This window comes from Vicugna pacos, chromosome 26 (genome assembly GCF_048564905.1).
Source record: "Vicugna pacos chromosome 26, VicPac4, whole genome shotgun sequence".
NCBI classification, from domain to species: domain Eukaryota; kingdom Metazoa; phylum Chordata; class Mammalia; order Artiodactyla; family Camelidae; genus Vicugna; species Vicugna pacos.
This window is the reverse complement of record NC_133012.1, coordinates 15,685,445-15,712,218: the sequence shown is the minus strand read 5'-3', so window position 1 is coordinate 15,712,218 and position 26,774 is coordinate 15,685,445. Positions and strand designations below refer to the sequence as shown.

Here is a 26,774-nt window from a genome sequence, read left to right as displayed (position 1 = left end):
CAAGGTGGACAACAACACGGCGCTGGTCGACAAACTGAAGCGATTCCAGCAGGAGAATGAAGAATTAAAAGCTCGAATGGACAAGCACATGGCAATTTCAAGGTAAAAATAAAACTTTTTCCCCGAGCTCCTCCTTACCTCGAACATCGGGGTGTTCCTTTCTTACCACACTCCTGGAAATGCGATTGAAGCGGGTGGTTAAAGAGGTTCTGGTTTCCGTCTGGAAAACTTGCTGCCTTTAGCAGCGTGGCCTGGACCAGAGGCTGAGTCCCAAGTGGGCAAGCCTTCCCGGCGGTTCCGGCTGATGGATGCTGGGAGCGGTCTTGTGATGCTTTTCAGGAAACAGCCCCACACACGACAGTCGTAAGACCTGCAGGACATCTGTGGATGCCCCACGCAGCCTCCTGTGAAATTGTCCCAAAGGGCAGCTGTTTCTTTGGCTCCAGGTCACATTTGACAGGGTCTCCGCCCAGAACCCACACCCCGAAGCTTCTTTCCTTCCAAAGGGGTCATTTTTTGGACTTTCAAATTTAAAATAGACTTTTTTGAACTTAAGAAAAAACAAACCCTCATACCCATGTGGCTTCTGGCTCTCCTCTCCTGTCTTCCAGGCAGCTTTCCACCGAGCAGGCGGTCCTGCAGGAGTCGCTGGAGAAGGAGTCCAAGGTCAACAAGCGGCTGTCCATGGAGAACGAGGAGCTGCTCTGGAAACTGCACAACGGGGACCTGTGCAGCCCCAAGAGGTCGCCCACGTCCCCCGCCATCCCCTTCCAGTCGCCGAGGAACTCCGGCTCCTTCCCCAGCCCCAGCGTCTCGCCCAGATGACGCCTGGAGACAGACTGACCCCTCGCCAGCGCGGAAGCTGAGCTCCCTTCGCCCACGCGCCCCGCCCGCCCACCCGCCCTGGAACTGGAACGTCACGGCCGGACCCGCTCCTTCTGAGACAGACCCGAACTCAGAAGCGAGGCTCTGGACTCGGTCCGGGAGACCCTGCCCGAAAAATGTCGCCGGAACGGATCTACGCAGACTGACGCTGATGCACAAAGCACTTACGGAACGAGGAGATCTTGTTCGTTGCCTTTTTCACCTACACGTAAAGGGGAAAACTCTCAGGGGCCTGTTAAAAGATTTATATAACCTTTGTAATGTTCCTCACCACAGACACCTTCTTGTGATGTGTATTTTGGTCTGACTGGGGATGTGTGAATGAAATGGGTGTAACCGAGTGTCACGTGTCTGATGCTGCCTCCTTTGCTGGGTATTGAGTCAGGAGCTGAGAACCTCTGGAGATGCGCTGGTCCAGTGAGAATCAGTGTCTGCATCTCTGCAAAAGCCATAGAGGAAAGAGCAGTAGTTGCTGGAATGAGGATTTTCTACCACCACCTTGGCTCGGCCCGTGGACGTGGGCGAGCTCTGACTTGTACACCGCTGCGTCCTTTTGGAGTAACTTCTTGGCAGCCTCTCAGTGTCCAGCCATGTCAGTTGAAACTAGCTAGATTTTTTTTTTAACTTACCCATGTGAACCTAAAATACTACAATCCATTTCCTCAGGCTATAAGCATATGTAGAATCCTAATTTTGCTTTTAAAAATCTGTATAAAGAAAGGGCAGTACGAACGGTATTCCTTCTGCCTTATTTTTACCTTGATCTGAGCTATCCTCAGTGATTTAAACTGTCTTCTCTCCCACTATTCCCATTTCCTGTCTTTTCCTTTCTCCCCCCTTCAGTGCCACAAAAGCCAACCTTCTACCTCCTTCCTGCTTTTCTCGGGGACAAGGAACATGCTTTTCCGGAGCCAGCGCATCTTCAGGGTGCTGAACCACGTTCCAAATAAACCAAGGCCTGGATCCAATAGTGCAAATTTTGGGAAACCCTAGAGAGATGGAAGAATGAGGAAGTCACTGGCTGGCAGAACTGAGAAAGACAGGGTTCAGTGCTTACTGATGAGCGGGGTCACCTTGATAACAGAACAGCAAGTCTGGCGAGATAAGACTAAGTTACCGTGCACCTTGACGCAGTCCTCCTGTCCTTGGGAAGGTGGCGGAGTGGTCAGCCGACGAGGGGAAATGTGGCTTATACAACTCTTCTCCAAGTTGCATTTCAGTTTCTTTCCAAAACTTCATTTATTCCCTCCTCCAGTTCTCATACTCCGGGGAGGTGGGGGGAGGGAGGAAGAACCATGGCTTTTTCTTCCTCTGCCTGCGTGTGTCGACCTTGTGCTCAGTATTTACTACTCGGCGTTGCTGACGTTCGACGGCTGTACAGATAACCCCTGTAGTAAGGACAGACTCAGGACACTAGAGGTGGATCTTCGAGTCATCACTTACATGTACACTACGTAGCAGACTGACAGTCCTGATGCATGTTTTTGTTTTACTAGTGATTGTGTCTGAAGTCCTTAACCTTCAACAGTTTATTATGTGTGTAACCTTCCATGTTTGTTTCTGATAAGTGGGAACGTAGGTTCACTGCCACCCCCTGGAATCTCTCTCTCTGCTTACCCTTCCAGGTTGTTCTCCACGTCATTGGCCAGAATCGGGTTTACCATGCATCCCTTAAGCATGGTACTTTCCCCGCTGTCCTCCGTGCCACTGAGGTGTCTGGGGAAATCATTCTTACACAATTAATATAAAGTGTCTTCAGAGAATGGGAGACAACAGGAGAGAAGATAGGAAACAAAACAGAATGTTAAGATTATTTTCAAATCAAATGTTTCACTTAGGATGCAAAATGTGGGCACGTCATAAAAGTATGGATGTGTAAACAACTGTAGTTGTGCTCAGTTTGTAGTGATGGATAATGTATTTTACTCTGATCAAATAAATAATGCTGGAATATTCAACGTGAGATCTGCATCCTCTGACGTATGTCACTCTCCGAAGTGTTACCCAGCATGGAGCCCTTCTCACAGCACAGGAACCAACGTCACTCCGCCTCTTAACCCACTGCCCAAGAATTCCCAAGGCAACCACAGCATTGGTCCTGGGCTGAAATTTGGCTCACGGAGCTAGACTCAGGTTTTCTTTTCTAAATTTGAAGCTACGTGTGTCATTTCTGCTGTACAAGGTAAGAAAATTGGAATAGCTACAGTCTAAATACTTCTGAAGATCGTAAAGAAAAAAAAACCTAAATGAGGCTGACTCTTCCTTGATTGGTGCATCTAATTTTACCTTGAAAGTTAACCTTTAAAAAACACATGCTCTGGTTCTTTCTGAATGTCTAATCTAGAACTACTTCTGAGTACAGCGGTTTAAGGAAAAGTTGACATGTTTTTGATATCTTCATACGATACAAAGTCCATATATTATTGAACTACATATAACTGCATTTTTAGATTCTCATGCACTGTGGCTGTTGTATCGAATAGAATGTTAGGTATTGATGCAAACGTTGCTGCCAACAAGTCCTCCTGGATGTGCGTCAAGCCAACTTTAAAAACGAGCCCTTGGCCCATTTTTTATTTTTTACAAAACTTGCTCATTTAATAGAAATGATTATATGACATTGTTTACATATATGCCTTCTTAGTATAAAAACTAGAAGTGCATATACGTAGGTCAGCAATCAGAATACATGCTTTCTGTTAGAGGAGTTAACACTTCTGTTATTAGACCCGGTGACTTCCGTTTAGCTCGGATGTCTGGGTCTGACTCACAAGGCAGGACCTGGGGTTTGGCGCTGGACATCGGCCTCAGGCAAAGCAGAAGTCAGAAGAACCCCGGAGCTAGTTGTGTTCACACGTGGGCTTTGCATCAGTCCGTTAGACTTCACTTCCCAAGTCAGGAAAACTCAACAGTGGTAGCTACTGTCGTCTGTCCTCGGGGGTTCTGAGCCGTGCAGATGTAATCGCCGGCATCGATGGTCTCCAGGTCTTCGACGGTCAGGACGCTCTGGGAGATCCTGGTGGTGTGTCTGCGTCCTCGGTGGATCAGCCGCCAAGTGTCTTGAATCGTCACGGGCCTTTCATCCTGTTTAACAACACCACACGGGCTGAAGTGCAGACCACAAGCCACTCTCAACAGCTCCCATTCACTGAACACTGCTGAGTGTCCCTTTCAACGTGAAAAACACATGCTTCTAGAGGACTGCTTGGTATGCGCAGCTCGTGGGAGGCCTGCCACTGTCTCGTCCGTGGAGGCTGCATTTTTTTTCCAAGCAGAGGCTTGAATTTCATTATGCTGTGTGGCCCTCTCGCGCTGCCATTTTCCTCAGTAAGTTTCTACTTAATACATACATTTTATTCTTTTGGAACTCCAAGAATGTGGGACTGGTATGAGACATAAAAAGATGGATAACATTTTCCACTGCTCTCCTGTTGACACTGCCCACCCCTATGCTCAATGGTTCTTATCCACAAAACTTAAAGTCAAGAAGACGCGCCGAGCACTCACCGTAAATGAGTAAGACCTCCCAATTGCTGAGACTTGGGAGAGGGAGACACACGATTAGTCCAGTGTGCCATGGACTCCAGCTGTACCGAGGACAGATAACATGATACGCTAGGTGACATAACCCCTATTTCTAGAAAGTAAGTCACTTTTGAGATGCTTTTTCCAACTTTGACTATTGGAACGTAGTGTTTTCTGGATTAGTTTAACATAATTGTAATATTTATAGTATTACTTAATATCCTTTCTGCTTATAATTAACAATGTGAAAAAAAAGCCTCCACTAAAAATTATTAATGTCTTCTAAACGGGACACTTTGAAAACAAGTACCTAGTACCAGGAAAGTACCATCCTCCAGGGAGAGATTTTCCACCAATCCCAGCCCTTAAACCAGAAGTGTGTTGGCTACTGAGTACATCTTAGGAGGCCAAATCTCTTCTGGCAACCAAGGGACTATTCCATGCCGGTAGCAAGTGGTTTATTTTCATGAGGACAGGCACAGGGGCTAAATGTGCTGGAGTTGTTTTTCATGGAAAGTCTATTTTAAAATGATCTCTGGCCTCACAGCACCTTTTTGAAGGCCTGGGCTTATATGCCCACTTGGTGAGTATCGGCTCAGAGCTCCTAGCCCCAGGGCCCAGCTTGTGGGGAGACAGAACACTGAAGGTTCCAGAAGGAGGCTGGACTGGCCTCCAAGCAACCCAGAATTAAGACTGGAGATTGAGGCTGCAGGTGAAGAAAGGAGCACCCCGACCCTGTCCCCTTCCCTAAGGGTTGTGAAGAGGGTACGTCGACTGAATTGCGTAATGGAACCCAGTCGCTTTTTTCCTGTCCTGTTAAAAAAAAAAAAAAGCTATTTGTAGATACACTGAAGCATCTCATGAGAAAACAAGCCCGGGCCCTACCCTAGCCCCACACCTCCTCACTCTTGCTAAGTTATGGTCCATATCACTGCAGGGGCGGGTGGCGGGGGGGAAGAGCATGGAACTGAAGCTGCCGAGACCGGGCTCGCCTACCTTCTGCCCTGGGTAGATCCACCTGAACTCCACCTCGACGTCCGGCTCCCCGAGGACAGTGCAGAGGACACTGACGTCATCCCCACCTTTCACTTTGTTGGCCGACGCCGAGATGGTTGTGGACGGGGGGCCCCTGGGAACTGGAAGTGAGCAGGAGACGGAACGAGGGTGAACGCGGTGAGCCCACGGCAGACAGGCCAGCAGGCGTGGTGGTCCCCTCTTCGGGCACACGCGGAGCTCTCCTGCCGTTCTTGCAGCTTCCCAGCGAGCATCAGGCCTACCCCGTCCACCGCTCTGGGTTCCCCCTCGGCGGTCCAGAGCAGGGTGGCCACCTGGATCCCCCCAGTCCTGCCGTGACACCTGTGACTGGGAGACGAGCCCAGAAGGTCTGCCCGGAGCTCACGTGAAGGGAATGAACAGGTCGAGGGAGAAGAAGGTACTTGGGGGGCAGAGCAAGAGAAAGGAAGGGAGGGCGGCCAAAGGGGTGAAGGTGAGCAGACAGGGGCGTGGCTCTGCGGCCTCAGAAGGAAGGGGAAGTCTGAATCCGCCGGCAGAGGGGCGGTGGCGGCGGGCGTGTGCCGCGGCCGTGGGCGGTGCCTCTGCTTCCCCCCCGTTTCGGAGCCCAGAGTCTTCACTGTGCTCAGTGGACTCAAGTCACTTTGACGGCAAAGCAAGCTCGTGCCGAGAGCCGAGGCTGCAGCAGCGAACGAGGCAGGTGGTCTCTGAGCCCCATGGCCTCTGTTCCTGGCGGGGAGGTCGCCCCTCAGCACGTCATCCTGTGGTTAATTTAAAACCTGAGTGCTGGTCAAGCCTGAAGGAGAAGCCCGGAGTGCTCAGGGAGCTCAGGATGGTCTGAGAAGCAGGAAGGGCTTCCCTGAGGATGTTTGCACTAAAACCTAAAGGCTGGGGGGAGGGGAGACGCTGCAGGGAGGTGGGGGGGCATGTGAGGCCTTTCAAGCCACACAGGAGATTCTGACTTTGGTTCTAAGAAAAACCACTGAATGGCTTTAACTGGAACTATAATCAGCTACGGTGTGGAAGATGGAGAGAGAAAAGATGGGGAAGAAGAGAGCACTGGGAAAGGTGTGCATATGGGCCCAGGGCAGAGAAGACAGCTGAACTCTTTCTGCAGCAGGAGGGAGAGAAACAGCAGGATCTGGGTGACTGGATGGAAGAAGTCAGAAGGGCTGGAGGAGTCCGGAGCTGCAGGGCCCTCCCTGGGACGAGGAAGGCCCAGGGGTCAGGGACAGGCCCATGGAGCATCTCAGTGCAGACGTGAGGTAGACAGTTGGACATGGGGAGCTGACACTCCCAGATTGGGGACACACCTCCCCCACACCCCAGGAATAATGAGTGACCAGACACACAGCGGAGCGTGCACATGGCGGAGCAGCCCAGGACGAGACCGAGGATGGAGAAATGTGGCTGAGGGAATCCAACCTGGAAAACCTGGGAGAGGTAGAGAGGGGCCAGGGCTCATGGGAAGGCTCTGGGGAAGCAGGAAAAAATGGGGCAAGGGAAGAGAGGGTTTCATATGGGCGAGGCAGAGTCTAGAAGGATGGGGACAGATATGAGTCTGCTGGGTTTAGTGGCCTGGGAGGCCCTTTAGCCAAAGCTGCTTTGGTGGCGCTGGGGTGACAAAGCTGAGAGGCATGTGAAAGGGAGGGGGTGTCTGGGTGGAGTGGACGAGGTGGTGGGTGATCCAGGCCAGGGGGCTCCGGGTGGATGGAGACATCACCCTGAAGATAAAGCAGCAAAGAAGACAAGGACCCCGGGAGGGGCTGACAGGAGGGGAGATGAGACCACTGGTGAAGCCACGGACCTCAGGGGAGCAGAGGAAACAGGGTGAGAGACTGAGGGTCGGGAAGTGGGGACCAACCCCACCTCTGACCTGCCACGGTGGGGAAGGAAGTGTGGCCTGAGGAGAGAGCAGATTTTGTTTAAAACATAATGTTCTCATCTGAGAGGATGTTCTGAGAAGAGGCTGGGGGCACTGGACCATTGCTGGTTCATCACACAGAGGCGGTACCAGAGGGAACGTTGGAAGGATATGGAGGGCACTTGGGGGTGTTGGGTTGGGGTCATGGGCAAGGATGCAGAACATTCTAGAAATGGCAGTGCTGTAAACAAGCCTTTAAGAACAGCACTCTGTGCCTCCTAACTTCCACCCGTGATAGGCAGCAGTCCCTGATCCTGACCAGCGGGAAGCGACTGAAGTCTAGGCCCTGCGGGGGAGCAGGTTTACCTTCGGCGTAGAGCAGCTGGTACTTCACGGAGATCTGAGACTTGCCCCCAGCCTCCGCCTTGCAGTAGACCACCCCCTGGTGGTCGGAGTGAGGTTGCAAGTACACAAAGCCTCTCTTGACGTCGTAAACAATGTCCGTCCCATTGGCTGGGATCTCCTTGGCCGGGAACTCTCTGTGGAGCGTGACTCTGGCTGACAGGACGGTCACTCGACAAGGAACCACAGCCTGTCTGTCCGGGTTCAAGTAGACAACATCAAAGTAACTGGGAGAAGGTACAAAGAGTTCTCCTTTCTCTGCAAAAGGAAAGACACAGGCTTATTTATTTACACGGGAGAAACATTCAGGGCCCAGAGACAAGAGGGGTTGGTAAAATCCTCAGAGCACTGAGTCTTACGAATTGAAAAGGCTACTTTTTAAAATGCTTTTGCTTTTTTGGAAGAAGGACACTCCCTTCCAGCTTCTTAAAGGAAGCAAAATGGGTATTAATTAGTTCAAGCCCAAATCGGGCTCATGAATTAGCCACCAAGAAAGCAGGGAAGGAGACCGACTGCCCTGTGCTCAGAGCCGTTGTAAAACCTGTCGACAGTCTGCCGTGTCTCTAGAGAAGTCAGCCCCGTGGCCCGCGCTCAGTAACTGCCCGTCGGGAGGGATGGCCAGCTCAGCAGAGCTCTGCCGAGACCGGGCCCCAGGGCTGCTGGCGTCCTCACAGCCCTGAGGACCCTGTTCCGGCCAGGGCAATGGGAAGGGAGTCAAGCAGGGACAGACGAGGAACCTGCTCATCTCGGGTTCTGGGCTCTGCTGGGCCGCCCCTGGACTGGGGCCCTTCAGCCCGTTTCTTACCCTCCTCCTACGTCTTTTGAAATCACCTGCTCGTTCTTCAAGCTGTCAATGATGACACTTGTGTCTTAGAGACATGAGGACTGGGTTACCCACGCTTTCCTCAGGACAGTCAAGGGGCTCCGGATTGGGTTTTGGGGGTGTTGTTCTTTGTTTTGGACGTGGCGTATTAAATAGTTTGTTTTCTCAGTCATCCTGTGAGAGATGACAGTAGTGGCTAAGAGAAATCTTTGAATTGAATCACACCCCAGCATTTCTTAAATTGTCTCCCTTGTTTTTCTTACAATGTTCCTGAAACAATTCTTGGCTTCCTCCTTCACAAGCTTTCTTTGTGCCACAGTTGTATGATGTTTTGGGTTGGGGACAGGATTCCTGGACATGGCAGCAAATGTCTTCATGGGCCAGAGCTCTCTGGCTCTGAGTGCCTCGTTTGCTAACACGGAATCACAGCTCAGTGAGTCTCCGTCTTTTGCAAGACTTTACGTGAGGCCGGGTGATTTGTGCCATTTAAATTGATGTTCAGGTTTGGGCAAGGGCACCTTGATCAACGTTGGACCTCACACCCCCTGGTTCACACAAAGTCCAAGCGCCCTCGAGTGAATCAATTAGTCTCTCTGTGCTTCCACATCCTCATTTGTAAAGAGGAGAATCTGGAGTAGATGGTATTCAAGATCTCTTCTTAGCAAACACTAAAATCTAAGGAACTTCTGATTGTCAGATTCAGAAGCAACTTGTTTTAGGGTTTTGTGGAGGAATCTGAACCAATGAGCAAAGTCAGTAGAATAAGGGAACAATCTGAATTTCAGAACATGAAAAACAAGGTCTTACTTCCTGCCCTATAATCCATACCTTGAAAGAAGTGACCATACCAGTTGCTTTAACAAACAGAAAAGAATATGTATTTGCAATCAGTAGTTTTCATCTACCCAAGAATAAGTTTGCTCAAGTTTATTTTTTAAATTATAGATTATATATGCCCCCTGCAAATATGCTTGTATCCACCCAGATGCATGACAGCATTAAGAAAACAAAACCCATGGAAACGTGTATTTCAAGAAGCATTAGCGTTAGTAGGCTAAAAGCTAAAATCCAAATTGTAACAGAGTCCACATTTAGTGAAGTGCCCGTTACTGTGTTTTACCACATACATGAATTGGAGCCCATGCCTTTGACCTTGAGGAAGCCCTACCGTCATGTCCTTGATATGGGTGCTGGTTACATGTGTACGTTCACTTGAGGATAAGTTACTGAACTGTAGAGTTGATTTCTGTATTTTCCTTTGTATATGTTATACTTTAATAAAAACTTACTGGGGGGGGGACCATCTGAGAGCCTCCTGGATAAAGAGCAAATATAATGGGGCAGTTGCTTAATCCAAAATTGCACAAATTAACAACAGTCAAAAGAAGCTTTAGTGTTTGCAGTCAAATTCCAGGAAACATAAGTTTCTCTGTGTGGGTTGAGGGAAGCATATGCTCTGAAAGAATCCAGAGCTCACAGCAGAAAGCTCAGCCTCTGTAAAAGCCCATCTTGGTTTTCCAAACCCATCCAGTGCCTGAAAAGACAAATCGCTCCACCCTGTACTGAAATTCCAACTGGCCCCTTAACTCAGTGCCGAGGAATGATACAACGGTATGTCAGGTCATATCCCGATCCAGGTCTCTTGAAAGCTCCAATAAGTATTAATTCTTTAGCCTTCCTTTGAGTCACAAAAGGGCTTCCATAAATTAAGAAAGAGGATCCTCCTCCAGAACTCAGAGAGCCTATAACCCTAATGGGACCTGCTGAGGGGAGGTCTTCAGTTCAAAATCTCAGCTCCAAAACCCTGTATTTGGAGAAGACATGACAGCGCTAATCATGGCAAAGAGTCTTCATACTGCAATGTGAAATGTGGTCTCAGTCCTTGCCTGGAAGAACAGGCTCTCGTTAGTCTTAACGAGTTGCGTTTCCCACTGCTGCTTCCTGGGCTGGGGTAATACTAAGGTCACGCGGACCCTTCTGGGTGGCACATTCCAGAATGAGGCTCAGAAAGATCGGCCTGTGAACAGCCGTCAGCAATTCTGACACCACCAGGTCTGCTAGCTCGTGTCTATCAATCTGTCCATCACCGTGTCTTAAAAATGGGTCAAGGCAGTAAGAACACTGGACCCTGGATCAGAAAAACAGGGTTTGACTCTCTACTCCAACACTTCAAGTCGTGGAACGTGGAACAAGTCTCCTCGCCCTGCTGCATCTCAGCTCAGCATTATTATTTTGAAAACAGAGAAAATAAAGTAGCTTCTACTTATCTCCTCCGGATGTTGTGGAAATGAAATGAGACAGATGTTCCTGCAGAATTGCAGAGTGCTCTGCTCTCTGGGCAGGAAGGAAAAATGCATGAGCTCTGGCTAAGGCATTCACTAACGGCCAGCACATCAGGTCATCTGAGTCACAGGCCTTAGTCACTGAAGGTCTAAAGGTGGATGGATTCAGGATCTGGGCAAATCTCATGACCACCCCTGCCCAGACACTAAAAACGCCTTCTGGCTTCACCTGAAATGCCTTGGACAAAGGCAGCACCAGCGGGTGATATTTGGAAGATTCCTGACCTTTGAACTTTGTTGGACAACATCGTCCCCCTAACTTCAGAGCTGAGACATCTAGGCAGAGGAAGGAGGCTGGCAGCCTACTCTGCAGAGCCTGTTTCTCCAAGTGCAGTTTCCACATGGCCAACACAGACCTGGCCCTGCAGCGATGGGCAGAGTCCCCTCTGACCTGCACGCCTTCAAAGGGGCACCTCGCTTAGGCTCAGGGACCAGAACTGGAGCCACAAGGGCCCCAGCCATTGCACTCGTGCAAACAAATGCGAGGCAGCCTTTAGCCAGGTGTCTGTGACTATGAAGGTTCCAGAAAGGAGCTCATCCTAGCTTCTGAGCCGTAGTGACAAGGTCCGCAGCAGTGCTGTCCCATGGAGCACTCTGGGATGATGGTGATGTCCTCGGTCTGCGCTGTCTGGCGGGCTAGCCCCTGGCCACACGGGGCAACAGGGCACTCGAAACTTGGCAAGTGTCACTGAGAAACGAGTTTTTAACTTCGTTTATTTTCACTTAATCCCCATTTACATTCAAATAGTCACACAGGTCTGATGGCTACCATATTGGACAATGTGGGTACAGACTAGAATCAGACAGTACAGCCATTTACATGCAGTAGGACCTGAAAGACTGACTTAATCTTTCTAAACCTCAACTTTCCCACTGGGAGGGAAAAAAAGGAAATGATTTTCTACTTACCCAGAAGGGCTAGCGAGAGACTTACATGAGATAACTGGCCAACAGAGAGTGCCCTGATTGTCCTTATTTGATGGGCAGCAGACGGTGGGAACCTTTACTACGGGCCAAGTCCAGAAGTGTGACGAGTTCCGCTAGGGAGCAAACCTTTTACCTGTAAAGAAGATGTAGGTGGAGCCGGTCTTGGCCTCATCCCTCCTGCACACGTAGCCGGTGCAGAGCTGCCCCCAGCAGCTGAACTCGCCGGTGTCGGCCGCGGTGGAGTTGACCAGGGTCAGCTGGCCGTAGCGCTCGTGCTGCTTCACGCTGTCGGGAGAGCAGAGCTGTCGCTCCTGGCCGGGGCCTGGCGCCCGCCCCCCTCTGCCCCTGTCCGCACGCGTGGAGTCCCGGTGGCCCTGGGCACGGTGCACCAACCCATCAAAGACTGTATCATGGGGCAGAAGTGTGTGGGGAGGGGAGGCGGGGGGGCAGAGAGAAAAGCCTTTCCTAGGAGGAAGTAATAAATGACAAGTGTGTTTTCTAAATAGAGGACATTCTCTTGGACCTCAGAACTGGGGTTTCCTTAAGTCAAATCACTGGTGTGTTGCAACTCAGCCCCACAGACTCAGCCACAAAGCCTCGGCGGGCATTTTGCTTTCAGTGCTCATTTCTAATGAGTTTATTTAAACCACAGGCAACAGGAATGAAAGCACACAGCATTATCCAGGATGCAAAACCTCTTTGATCTGGTAAGTCTCTGAATACAAGCCTGGAACTTCCGAGATGCTACATTATTCTGTTAAAAACCTCCCTTTAGGGGGAAATACGCACTGGTTACCAGGATGCCGAGCCCCAGTCATGCAGCCCACCTCTGGCCAAGTATTTAGAGCTTTGGGGCGCCTGAATTCCTTCTCTGGCCTCGCACTATTATTTCTACTTTTATTTTCTCACTGTTTCTCTCTTACATTTTTAATCTCATTGGATGTGAATGTATTTGCAAACCCCTTCAGATCCTTTTTGAAATGAGAAGAGACATAAATATTTATTATTACTGAACACTAGTATTAGCCAATCGTCATGGTAGTTCATTGTATTATATTGTGTCGGGAACCCAGATGTATCATCCTTGGGACAGATGCCCCCCACAATCACCCCCAGGAGCCTCAGCATGTGAGGATGCCAAACCAGTTTTAATCTGAGGATGCATCTTCACCCCTCTGGGATGCACATGCTTTCCCGATGTGGTCGAGAATCTCCTGTTGCCGGCTGCAGTAACCCCAGGAGGGTCACCACTTTAAATTTAGCACACGGCAAAACGTCTGGCTGGCTGGTCTTAAACACAGCCTGTTCTGCTCACTGCTGAATAGCTGCCCTGCCCACCAGTCTGCCAGGAGGTGCCTCTGTACTCCCACTCCGTCAACTGCCTCCTTTCAACCGAACGGAAATCTCTCCGCCTTCAGGAAGCTTCTAATTAGAACCAACTCAGATACCTCCCCGCTTTCTCCCAGGGACGTCAGTGGCTCTGTGTTCTCACCCCTCAGACACTCCTGGCTTCCTGTTATTACAGCGGATGGTGAAGACTTTGAGGGCATGGGCTGTGCCGTATTTGTTTGATATTCCCTTGAGCAACAAATCTGTGCACAGTACACAGTAAAGATTCTCCAGAAACGAGTAGATTGGAATGAAATTGAACAGTGTTGGAACTGGAAAGAAACTTAAAAAGCAGGAATCTAGTTCCCAATTTTGCAAATGAGGAACTGGGGTCACAGAAAGCAGACGTGACTTCCCTGAGACCCACGGCTGGAGAACAGCTGAGCAGAAGTGTCTTCCTCAAATCAGTGAAGTATGTACCGAGTACCAACTCGTTCGATGATAAAATGCACAGCGCTTCATGCCCCGCCTGGCTCACTGTATTACCCTCATTATACCTCAGTGACATGGAATTGCAGGTTGGGAGCAGTGACTGTAAATACTACACCGCCAGTGACAGATACACACCCCCAACCTTGGGGGTGGCTGCATCACTGCACATAAAAACCAGTGGACCGCTAGGATATTCCAGCCCAGTTGAGGAGCTAAAACGAAAACACCTGAAAAGATCAGAGACCAAGTAAAGCGATGCTTACACCAAGAGCAGTGGGGATTCTGAAAAGGGATTCACTGCTGGGGCTGAAGAGGCTGAAGGCAGCTTTGAGGAGGCGGTGGGGGCTGAGAGGCAGCGGGCTCCCCGGGAGGTAGCTGTCCCGCTCACTTCCCGGCCGTGTCCCCGGTGCACGGAGGGGAGAGCCGCTCAGCACTGACTCGGGGACTTCATGTGTTAAGTACAGAATGAGGTGGAGGAGGGGTCGGAGTCACGTGGCAAATGGCTGAGAAGAGCGAGAGGGGTACATGTTTCACTCACCAGGCAGCGATGACCACCCTCAGTTTTGGGGGTGGGAGGCGAGGGGCCCACCTCAGCCAAGGCCAAAGTGAAGAGAACAGGCAGGCGGGGGAGGGAGGGGAGAGGCTGAGAGGCCATTGTCGCTGTCACCAGGGTGAACAGCAAGCGCCAGGGTCAGGCGGGGGTGCCGGCAGTGGCGTGGAAGCAAATACAAGGCACGCTTTCTCGGGGAAGATTTATGACAGGTTGGGTGGAAGAGGTGGGGAAAAGACACATCAGTAATGACCACTCACTCTGTACTTCCAAGTGATGGAAAGAATGGGGTTTTAACTAAAATGGAATCGCTGACAAGAGAAAGGAGAGACTGGGGTTGGCCAAACAACAGATCACTATTGAAGATTCTGACTTGGTGATGCGACGCGGGTCCTGTCAGCGTGGACGTCCTGTGCGTGGTTGGAAGCACAGGCCTGGCACAGAGGAGGTCAAGCAGTTCTAGGTTTGTATCTGGGGGAGTCGTGTACAGGCGGTGCAAGCAGAAGCTAAAGGAATGAATAATGTCAACAAGGAAAAGTGGACGAGAAAGAAGGCTCGGCACAAAATCCAGAGCCAAACTAGGGGCCAGCAGGGCAGGAAGAGGTAGAGTGAGGGGAGAAGACGAATCAGGAAAGGGGAACTTCAAGGAGAAAGACTCAAGAAATTGCTGGTTAACAGTGTCAGACGACTTTAAGAGAGATTCATGACCACACAGACAGACAGACAGACAGACACACACACACACACACACATTCATCTGGCAGAACGAACATCTTTGGCAACTAAAAGAGCAATTTCAGCTGTGAGGAGGGAGCTGGATCTCAGCAATAAAAGATAAAGAGGTGGGGAGAAAACGGGGTGAAAATCTCCCCAGCTGGACCACAGCATCTGGCAACACTCCCTGTAGAGCTCAGAGCTCAAATCAGTCGATAATAAATGTACTGAGCACCTTCCGTGGCCCAGCATTTACCAGCCCTGTAGAGACAGACAGTGTATGATGCCGTTCCTACCAGGAAAGAAACGTTTATGAGCACATACAAATGTAGCACTGGGGGTAACCATCCCGCCACCAGGCTGTATCTTTAGCAGGATTGGGGGTGGAAGGAAGGAAATGCACTGGAAAACATTTCTGGATTTTTCCACCCCCTCTTCTATGCAAACAATATAAAACAGGAAACCAATTATTTAGCAGGATTACAGCTGAAATGCCTGGATTTCAAACATCCATTTCCACTGATGGCCTCACACGGTCCAGGCAGCCAGCTGTCGGAGGGGTTGGAATGTGACGTCAGGCCTCTTTGCACCAGGAGACGCAGATGAGGACTCCCTGAGCCCTGCAGAGCGCAGAGCCCTGTCCAGAGGTGCTTCGACCACAGCCCCTCCCCTTCTCCTGTAACCCCTTCACAAATCCCCAGGGATGGAAGAAGTGGAGAATGCGAAGTTTGAGTGGAGCTTTTAAAAAGAGTGCTGCAACAAATTGCACACCACTCCAAAAAAAAAAAAAAGTATAGTTAAGCAGAATTTACATCAACTGGAGGCAGCTCTGAACACCCCAGCACATCAGCTCATCCCAGGTCTTCTTCCAAACCAGCACTTCCAGACCTGACCCATGGTGAACTCCGCTGGAAAAGTCCAGGTTTCAAAGAGCGTCCAAAATACTGTGTGTATATGTGTCTTCCAGTGGGCTTCCTGGCCTTTGCACACAGAGTCAGTTCCTATCAGTGGAGGACTGCAGCTTCCCATGTGCCACCAGCCCACCCCCTCCTGGAGGGGACCATGTCATGGGACGGCACCAAGGAGGGGACTGACGGCTCCCACAGTCAGGGATCACTGTGCATCTCACCTGGGGCAGTGACCAGGTGACAATGGTGGGGTGGGCCACGCTCCCGCCCTTCCCCCAGACTCTACAAGACAAGCGCAGGAGGTGAGCCCTGGGTTCCAAGATAATCTGTTCATTGGTTCCATAAATACTTAAATTAGTGCAAATCAAGTGGGAGGTTCTGGAGTGGAGAGGCAGGGACACGATGATGTCCAAAGAGTTCCCTGCTCTCAGGTTCCCCTACACAAAGCGCCCAGGGAGTTCCAAGGAGGGTAAGCAGGGAATGCTTTGAGACTGGGGGAGTTTCAGGGCGCACAGACAGGGCGCGTGCACTCCAAGGGAAGGAGACCCTTGAAAGGAGACCAAAGGCAGGTTCGGGGCATCATGAAGGGAGTGTGACTGGACGGCTGGTGGGCAGAGGACTGTCGTGATGCGCAGTGGTCACATGAGGCATAAGATCATGGACTCTGGAGCCACACCGATAGGATTCAAATCCCAGTTCCACCACGACCTTCAGACTCCTGAGCTAGAGCGCACACCTGCCAGTCTGGCTAACCTACCCCTCCAGACTCTAGGGACAACAACCATAGAGTGCTGGGCGTTCCACTAAGCTCTCCTAGGAAGTTTAAGGCTTAGCACACCGCGCAGAGTACACGCTCAGCACATTTCAGACACTGTTACTACAACGGGTCTCACAACCACGTTAGGATGGAGGTATGATTTTCCCCCTTTTACTGATGAAGACACTGAAACTTACAGAAGTACTTTAGCCAAGGTCTCCCAACTATAAATCGTAGAGCTTCTAATCTGGTGTCTTACAGACTCAGGTTATGGATGTTTATAAATGAAAAGGAAAGGAATTGCCATCCTACCGAAATGAAATGTACAGAAGGAATTCTGACTGAGATGGTGCCTCTATCTAGCTTGTAAATCCTGTTCAATATGGTTGTACATCCGTCCCACCCCACCCCCCAAAAAAACCTCTAGAAGATCTGATTAAATTAGCCCAGTATTTTTTTTGTAATACCCCATTTTCTATTTGAATGGACACCTAGCCATTCAGCAAGTGACTGACGGAAAACAAGGGCAAGGGCCGCAAGCCAACGAGTCATTAAGCATCCGCCAAATACCAGCAGCACCCAGGGTGCACGTGGCTTCCTCTCAATCCCATGAGGCGGTGGTGAGGAAGCTACTACCAGTAATTAAAATCTAAGTAGTGCTTAATATGTGGTAAGGGATTGTAAGCCCTTTGCATGTCTGGACCGATTTGGTCCTCGTAAGAGCTCTGAGAGGCGGGAGCCATTATATGCCCATGTCTCAGATGAGCCAACTGAGGTTAGGTAACTTTCCCAAGGAAGTGTTGTACGAGGCATTGGTGATAAAGTGGTGAGTACAGCTGCCTTCCAAGTAAGTATTGAAGCCACAGGAGAAGTAAAGGTCAATTTAAATAACTTTCCCAGGGCTGCCCAAGTATGTGATTCCAGACTCTGTGATGATTCCACTGTGTACAACAGAAAGGTAAGGAGAGGGGGGGAAGATGTAGTCCCACACCCTCCTTACTCAACATTCGTGTCACATGCACAGGTTAATTCTCTAGCTTCTACCACATGCAAGGAATGGTGCCAAGCATCGGGGAGATAAAGATTTCGTATTTCCTTGTTTCAAGTGTGTGTACAGTGCCTGTGTTTATTCTAAAGCCCCTTTTAACAATGTGTCAGAAAAGAACTGCCTCATCAGATGCTGGGAATGGGGCCACATCGACAGAATACAAGTCCTGGCTCAAACACATCAAAGCTCCATAGTTTATGATTTTAAAAGAAGATGAAAAGAAGTATGTATGAGGAATGAGTGGAGAGACAAATGTGCAGATGGAGGAACTTCAAAGTGAATGTAGTTCCAGTGTCAGAAATTAAGCTGAAATTCCTTTATCTACCTATGTATCTAACTACCAATCTACCTACCTACCTACCCATCCATCCATCCATCCATCCGTCTATCCATCATCTGTTTCCATGTTTGAATACTATCCAAGGACCTACTCAAAACCCTTGCAATATAACTGCATAATTTCTATCCCAACAACAGTTTATGTGAGTGAATGTGAAATGTGACTTGGGTCTTTTCTACGACAATGACTTATGCCAGATTCTTCTGTGCTGTTTAAAAAGACCTCATTGTAGGCATTTTTCAGCTCTTCCGCAGGAGCTCACATACATGATGTCTCTTCAGCCTCGCCAGCCTCTCTCCTTCCAGGTCCTTTTCTGGACCCTGGCCACACTCTAGCCACTGTACTGGAATGTTCCCTTCCTCTTCTCACTCCACCTCTTCCAGCCTGCTAACAGCATCCCTTCTTTTTGCCTCTCTGGCCAACCATCTGGCTTCCTTACAAAGGATAATCTCCTCTTCCTCCTTCAGAGATTTCTCAGATCCTGGGAAAATGAGGCACGGATGTCTCTTTGACACACAAGCCCAAACCAGGCCTGATACAGCAGAGATTAATGAAACAGAACACCCCGTCAGGCCACCTAGGATAACGGCCTTAAGATGTGCACAGCCTGTCACCCAACAATTCCATTTATAGGTATAAATCATTGCTACCTTGATGTTTACAGCAGCCATGACTGTGATGGTAAAAAATGGGAAATAATCTAAGATCAACAATAGAGACTTAATTAAGCATATTGTGGTATTACAGCCATAATATCGAAAAATATTCATGATACATTAGGGAAAAAATTAATCAATAAAGAGCTTCTACATTTTGATTCAATTTTTTAATATATAAAAGTAAAACTAGGGGAAGGGTATAGCTCAGTGGTACACTATGTGCTGAGCTTGCACAAGGTCCTGGGTTCAGTCTCTAGTACTTCCATTAAAAAAATTTTTTTTTAAATCTGATTACCTTAGGGAAAAAAAAGTAAAATTGGAAGACTATACTACAGTGCTGACAGCATACCTCGGGAATTTTCTGTGACCTCTTCCTTCTTTGTACTTACCTGTAGAGTTTCTAACTTTTAAAATTACATGAGCATGTGTTATTTCATAAAGTAAACAAGAACCATCAGAAAAGCAAAATGAGTTAAACCACTTACAAAACTGCAGGACAGATGTGTACCATGAATGCCTCATTTGTACTTTAAAAATCTGGAGGTGAGTTTTTTATTGTGCTGTCTTTTTAGAATGTGGATTTTGAAAAGGCAGGACCAGCAGGAATTCTGGAGGTCTAAAAAATTTAGTATATTATTTTTCTCTGATTAATAAAAATACTGCCAGTTGGAGTGTAAAAAATAACATAAAAAACTGAATGCAGTGACCTTGTTCTCAAACTTGCCCTTCCTTGCTCACACCATGCCTGCCACCCCCTGAGCTTAGCCTTGGGTTTCAGTCAGCTCCCTCTCACCTGGTGCCCAGTGCTGAACCTCCCTATTCCTTGTCATGGAGCCACAGCTCCACCTGCCACTATGCTGAACCTCGAATTTCTGCTGGTCCTGCTGTTTGTAAATCCACGTGCTAAAAAGGCAACACAATATAAAAGTCACCTCCAGATTTTTCAAGTACAAATGAGCCATCCCTGATTATACATTTACAGGGCATCCATTCTGCAGTTTTGTAAGTGATTGAACTCATTTTGCTTTTCTCATAGTTTTTCTTTTCTTATGACAAAAATAATATTTGCTCATTTAATTTAGAAAGTTAGAAACTCTATAGATCAGTTTAAAAACAAAAAGAAGGTCACTGGAAATTCTAAGATACCCTGTCAACACTGCAGTGGGGGATCTTCCAGTTTTATCTAGATCTTGATCTCAACATTGACACGACGTCTCTTTTCCATTCCTCACATTCTATCAGCCTATAAGCTGATCCTTCTAGAAAAAAGTTTCCTCCATTCCCTTCAAATGCTCTACAGAAACATCGAAATACCTGTATTCAGAAACCTATAAGACACTGATGAAAGAAACTAAAGATGATACCAATAGATACAAGGTATGCTGTTGGATTGGAAGTGTTAATATAGTTAAAATGATTACACTATGAAGTAATCTACAGATTCAATGCGATCCGTATTAAAATACCAATTGCATTTTCAACAGAGCTAGAACAAATAATTTTACTTTTGCTATTTTATTTTTTTTGGTGGGGGGAGGTAATTAGGTTTGTTTATTCTTAGGGAAGGTACTGGGGATTGAACCCAGAACCTCATGCACACTAAGCATGTGCTCTACTACTTGAGCTATATTCTCCCTGCTAGAACAAATAATTTTAAAATTTATACAGAAACACAAAAGAACCTGAATAGCCAAAACAATCTTGAAAAAGAAGAACAGAGCTGAAGGAATTATGCTCCCTGACTTCAGACTATACTACAAAGCCACAGTAATCAAAATAGCACAGTATTGGCACAAAACCAGACACATGACTCAATGGAACAGAACAGAGAACCCAGAAATAAACCCACACTCTTATGGTCAATTAATCTACGACAAAGAAGATACAATGGAGAAAAGACAGTCTCTTCAATAAGTGGTGCTGGGGAAACTGGACAGCTACATGTAAAAGAATGAAATTAGATCATTCTCTAACACCACATTCAAAAATAAACTCAAAATGGATTAAAGACCTAAGTGTAAGACCAGATGATACAAAACTGCTAGAGGAAAACATAGACAAAACACTCTTTGACATAATTCACAATAGTATTTTTCTAGATCTGTCTCCTAAAGCAAAGAAATCAAAAGCAAAACATAAACAAAAGGGACCTAATTAAACGTAAAAGCTTTTGCACAGCAAAGGAAACCATCAACAAAATACAAAGACAACCTACTGAATGGGAGAAGATATTTGCATAAATGATATGACCCAGAAGGGGTCAAATATGCAACATACATAACCAGCTCATACAACATTTTTAAAAAACCTGATTAAAAAATGGGCAGAAAAACTGAATAGACATTTTTCCAAAGAGGACATGCAGATGGCCAACAGGCACATGAAAAGATGCTCAACATCACTAATCACTAGGGAAGTGCAAATCAAACCACAATGAAGTATTACCTCACACCTGTCAGAATGGCTATCATCAAAAAACGCCCAGAAAACACAAATAACAAATGACGGTGAGGATGTGAGAAAAAGGGAATGTAAACTGGTGCATCCACTGTAGAAAACAGCATGGAGTTTTCCCCAAAAACTAAAAATAGAACTACCATATGACCCAGAAATTCCACTCCTGGGTATGTATCTTTAAAAAATGCTAATTCAAAAAGATATATGCACCCCAATGTTCATAGTAGCATTATTTACATTGCCAAGGTATGGAAGCAACCTAAATGTCCATCAACATATGAATGGATAAAGCAGATATGGTAGATATAGACAATGGAATACTATTCAGCCATAAAAAAGAATTAAATTTTGCCTTTGGCAGCAACATGGATGGACTTGGAGAGTATTATGCTAAGTGAATTAAGTTAGACCGAGAAAGACAAATATTGTATGTTATTACCTCTATGAGGAATCTAAAAAATACATCAAACTAGTGAATAAAACAAAAAAACAGATTCACAGATACAGAGAACAAACAAGTGGTTACCAGCAGGGAGAGGGGAGGGGAGACAATATAGGCGAGTAAGGGATTAAAAAAAAGGGTTATTATGGGATTATATGAAATGATGTGTGTGAAACTTTTGAAAATTGTAAAGCACCAAAGAATTGAAGGAATCTTTCATTCAATTAAAAAAAAACTACTTTCCTAAAAACCATCGTATTATTGCCTCCAGCTTTACATGAGCAGCAACCAGTGTGTACAGAATTGAATGACGCCATCTTTGGCATTCCAGACTCCCACGCTCTCCCAGTACCTCCACTGTGGACCCTCCTCTCCATCCAATTCAGCTCCTCACCGACTCCAGACATACCAGCTCGTCTCAACCCTAGCCCTTCGGCCACCTCTGCCTCTAAAAGGTTCTCTTCTTTTTCCGTCAGACCTAAACCTGGTTATTCTTCCAAGTTCTATTCATAGGAAGATCTCTGATGTTTGGTGGTACTTGTAAAATGATGGTTAAGTCTAACTCCATTTTTCTTGGTTCAAATACTGCCTCCACCACTTACTGGCTCTATGATCTTGAGCAAGTTACTTAATTTTATTGTGTTCAGTGTCCTCATCTGAGACAGGGAGATAATAATCGTCCCTACCTTCTAGGGTGGTTATGAGAATTAAGTTCGTTAATAAATGGACAAGGTCCTAGAAGGATGCTGGCATAGATCATTGCTCATCTGTGAAGGTGCTGTTGGGGCTGCCCTAGTACACACGGGTCTAAGCTCCTTCTCACACTCTGCACTTAATGCCCTTATCACTGTGTGTGTGTGTGTGTACACACTGCTTTGTAGTGTGCAACCTTTCCACTCCCTATTATATTTCTCTAGTGAAATGATCCCTCTCTAAGCTGGTGTCAGGAATGTGTCTCATGCTTGCCTGTACCCCCCTACCCCACCGCCTGCCACATGGCATAATGTGATGCAGACCGCAGTTCTAGGTGACTGTGTGCAGAACAGAATAGAATTCAACCAATGAAAGTAAGTTGAATAACTTGTCCAAGGGAGTATTGCTCCTTGGCCCCCACGTCATCTAATACAAATTAAGTACAAGTGACAAGGATCATTTTGAACCCAGAAGGGACCTTACAGATCGGCTGGTTGGATCCTGCATTTCACAGAGATCAGGTGACTCACCTAAGGTCACACGGCCAGTTAGAGTCAGAGCTGGGAAGGGAATCCCTGCAGGGGCTGGAAAGGAGTCTGACAGGCTTCCCACGGTGCATTAGAAGGAAGCATGTGTCCACTGTTTCAAACACATAACCAAATCCTGCACAAATCAGTGACCCGGAGGCAGTCTGCGAGTGATGGCAAGAGGTAACTTAGCAGGCATGCACTCGCCACGCAGACACACTCACAGAAATAACAAGTGAATCACTGCCACTGCTGTCATTTAATTTTGACGAGGTCATCTTTCAAACTTGGCTGCCATAGGATTTTGATGTATAGGAGTTATTTATGTTAACGACTCACATTATTACATTTCTGGCAATTCTAATGTCGCTGTATAGAGTAAGGCCATCAGCCATTCTCTGGGGAGGTGGGGTGGTCACATGAGAAAAACATTCCCCAGCTCCACTTAGCTGAGAGCTCACGGCCACATCTCCAGGGAAGAACAGGCCCCGGAGGAGGAGTGACCGAAGACAATGGAGCAAGCCGCCGCCACCCTCGTCAGGAAAACAAGCTGTGGGCGCTAACAGGCTGGCATTCGGCCACCATGAGCGCATTGTGGCCCAGATACAACAGTGAATGCACAGGCCGCAGGCCGGCCCCGTTTGTGCCTGGCACAACGAACTCACAGCAGGGAGCGATGCGCCCAACCTCCCACCTCGTCCACATATTCAAGGCGCCCACCCATACCGAAGCCCCCTTGCATGGTGTATCTTCTGAGCAAACATCAGATACCTAAGAAATAGACAGCTTTCTCGGTGGAGAGACCAGAGGGGTGCTGGGAACTAAGTTCAAGTCTAATTTACTTTCACTAAAAGCTGTGCCAACTTGAGAAAGCCCCTCACTGGGGGTCTAACCTAATCGCTTGTAAAACGTAAGGTCCAGGCCAGATGGGGTCCCCCGAGCTGACTGCACGTCACGGTCCTCGGGGAGGTTTTATGCTCCTCTGCTTGGCTCTTCTCTCCACACCTCTCACCTTCTCCTCCAGGTCTGGTCTCCTACAGTCAGTAACCCATCACTCAGTGAGTCAGGCTGCCTTTCCAGCCCATGCTGTCCTCCCCCTCTGTCCCCCCACTGCTCTGCACACTCGCACTTGACCGCAAGCCATCCGTTATTGCTCTGTGACTGTGTCTGGTGTGTGTGCCATTTATTCCTCCAGCTTGTAAGGCACTTGTGGTCGGGACCACTTCTGTTCTCTTTTTCACATATACCTTTCTGACTTAGTGGGCCGTCTTTATGTATAAAGTAAGCTAACAGTTATTCCACCTTTTCGTCTCAACTTGGGACACGTCCTGCCGTCGCCCCATCTGCATGGATATGGAAAGCTCCTGTCCTCTGCCTCTTCCCCCAGATGCCCACCGGCTGATGCCACATCACAAGCCATCCCATGAGCCACCTGTGTAAACTCAAGGTATGAGAGCCTGTTCTCTTGTGTCAACTTTGGTTGGTGCACAGGGTCCCCTAGCCCGGCCTTGTCCCAGCGACTAAGTCTAGTTCATAAAGGGGAGAAGGTTGTTATAGGAAAGGGCCAGCTTTCACTGTGTGATCTCCCCTCCACGGCGAGTGGGACACCAGAGGGGACCTGCGTGCTGAGAGGCGGGTGGGGTTGTGCATCGGGCTTCAGGCAGCAGGACCTGCTCTGAAAGGCAGGGTCCAGGGCAAGCCCGGGTCCAGTCCGAAAGGCAATCTGAGCAGGGGCTCTGGCTAAACAAGCACCAAACATGATGGGATCTCAGGATCCTGAGGCCCCGGGGCAGAGCGAGCAGGCTGGGGATGTAGGCTGGGCGGCGACACCCAAAGCTCTGGCAGATTCCCAAGGGCAGTGACTTTGCACTGTCCCCTCTAGAACCGGCCGTGTGGGTGGCTGTTGCTGTTGAGGCAGCCAAGCCCAGAAACTGGAGGCAAAGCTCTGACATCTCAGTTTTGCTGTTTTGTTTTGTTTTGTTTTCCTACAACGTGCCATTCCATAGAGCTATACACTGGGGGACACGAAATTTCCTATTTTATATCTTCTCCTCTATTCCTCTTTTCTTGCTTCCTCCTCTGACATACCTTCCAAAATGGTTTTATTGACATTTTGCACATTTAAAGAGTTGGCAGCCAAATTACCATGCTACAGTTAACAGCCCGTTTTCATTTTTGTGAATTAAATCCCAGACCTCACCTACACATATACACATTTTTTAAAGCAGGGTTTCACTCATAAAATACACGCAATCACTTCCTGTTATGCTGTACACAATGTTCCATTTTGCAACAGTTCAAATTTATCATAAAAAATGATCTGCGGTGTCTTTGATGCGTTAGCCTGACTTGATCATCACCGTCTTACTGTATTTTAATGCAGTGCCACACACTTGAGATAATCAAACCTGGACTCAAGTAGAATGCTCAAGAAATTAAACGTTTTGGTCAACGAAACATTCCTTCAAAATGAGAGGGGAATACACTCCCCACTCTAAACTGAATAATGTGCTACAAGCCACTGCCCCGTCCTGAGGACGAGTAGCCTGGGGACAGCCGGAGCTCAGATCGCAGGACCACGAGCGTGGAGGCGAGCACTCCACAGCGCCATGGGCATTTAGAGTTTGTAGGAGACTGAAATACATGTCTGAAACAATTTTTAAAAACAAAACCCCTGAGAACCTGGCTGTTTTCTTGGAATTTACCTTCTTTGGGTACAGTCTTGTGAATAAAAATAGCTCATGTCTATTGAGGTGGCTTAGTGTGTGTGTGCCAATGCTCGACTTGCGTGACCTCATTCTATCCTGACAGCTACGAGGCTGGTTCCATTCTGATTACTTCTGCACCCTGCACGCCGTCGGAACATCCAGTACCCGGAGAAGTCGTGTATCCTGCCCCGCCCACCAAGCCATCTCTGGGGAGATGCCTGCGCCCTGGCCCTGGTGCCACTGAGTCTGGGAAGAGAGAGCTCTACCTTCAGGGAAGGATACGCTGTTTATTTTTAAAACGACTGTTTTCTGGGGAAGAAATCCATTTGAAAGTAAATATCAGAGTTTGGCTGAAGCACAGACTTTCATTTTCCCAGAGCAAATTGGACCCAAAAGGCACCTCCGGGTAAGTACGAAAGCGAAAGGGAAGCGCCAGGATTTTCACAGAACCTCATCATCGTCATTTGTTCTGCTCAGAAAAGTGAAGTAAAATGAGCTTTGAAGGAAAGTGAGATTGAATTAAAACGACACCTGCCCCGCGGTATGAATGTACTCTGCGCCACCCAACTGTATGCTTAAAAATGGTTAAAATGGTAAACGCTGTGTTTAACAAATATAAACAATTATGTTTGGTAAACATAAAATGAAATAAATTGGGGTGGGGGGACCAAACTAAAGTAAAATAAATGGAAGGAAAAACAAAAGTCATCTCCCTCAGTGCGACCAGAGCACGACCAACAATATTGACCGAAGTCCATGCAGATTCTCCCCCAACAGCGAGCTGCTTCTGTTTAGCAACACTTCTCAACATCCTTCTCTTCTTCTCTGCAAACGTCCCCCATCCACTGCTCCGTGACGCTGGGAGGCAGGGTTAGCCTGGCCCGGCGCCCGCTGGCACTTCCTGGCCCACCCTCCTTTGTGTTGTCTGGGGGTGGAGTAAGCTGTTGCCAGCATCGGCCAAATGAAAACTCAGATGCCCTCCCCTCCTCTCTAGAAGCTATTTATTGTTTTCAGAAGAACTAGCCATCAAAGAGACCTCCTGGGCTCCACCCACTCCTCCGAACTTACAGTTCTCGACCGAAAAATGCTAACATCCAAACAGACACCACAGAAACATCCTGAAAGGCGATGCCTGGACCTGATTTTCCAGGGAGCAGCCCAGGCTTTCTTTATGACCGTCTCAGCCAGCGTGTTTTTAGTGGTGACGTTGCTAACAATCTAGCTTCAGTCTCCAGCGTCTCCCTGTTCCTACCCGGCGCTGATTTATATTTAAGCCATTATCGAGGCCACTTGTGCTAAGCTGTTTCTTGCGTCCTCCCTTGGCTCAGTGTTGTGCCAAGAATTCCTCTGCTCTAAACTCTGGAAGTGTGT

General features: G+C 48.0%; 2 protein-coding genes across 13 annotated transcripts in view; one reads left to right on the top strand and one right to left on the bottom strand.

Annotated features, from left to right (window-relative positions):
• Positions 1–2,848, top strand: part of MTUS1 (microtubule associated scaffold protein 1) — a 130,030-nt gene extending 127,182 nt beyond the window's left edge. For all 12 annotated transcript variants that reach the window (XM_031691459.2, XM_031691457.2, XM_072950393.1 and 9 more), the window contains 2 exons: positions 5–102; positions 612–2,848. In XM_031691459.2, the coding sequence (XP_031547319.2) occupies positions 5–102; positions 612–825 (312 nt within the window). In that variant the 3' untranslated portion in view covers positions 826–2,848. The remainder of the gene's footprint in view (positions 1–4; positions 103–611) is intronic.
• A 579-nt stretch (positions 2,849–3,427) lies between these two features.
• The window catches only part of PDGFRL (platelet derived growth factor receptor like), a 37,860-nt gene continuing 14,513 nt past the window's right edge, over positions 3,428–26,774 (bottom strand). Inside the window, exons 3-6 of the mRNA XM_006198021.4 lie at positions 11,913–12,064; positions 7,652–7,945; positions 5,407–5,546; positions 3,428–3,969 (exon numbers count right to left, since the gene is read on the bottom strand). Of these exons, the coding sequence (XP_006198083.2) occupies positions 3,781–3,969; positions 5,407–5,546; positions 7,652–7,945; positions 11,913–12,064 (775 nt within the window). The 3' untranslated portion in view covers positions 3,428–3,780. The remainder of the gene's footprint in view (positions 3,970–5,406; positions 5,547–7,651; positions 7,946–11,912; positions 12,065–26,774) is intronic.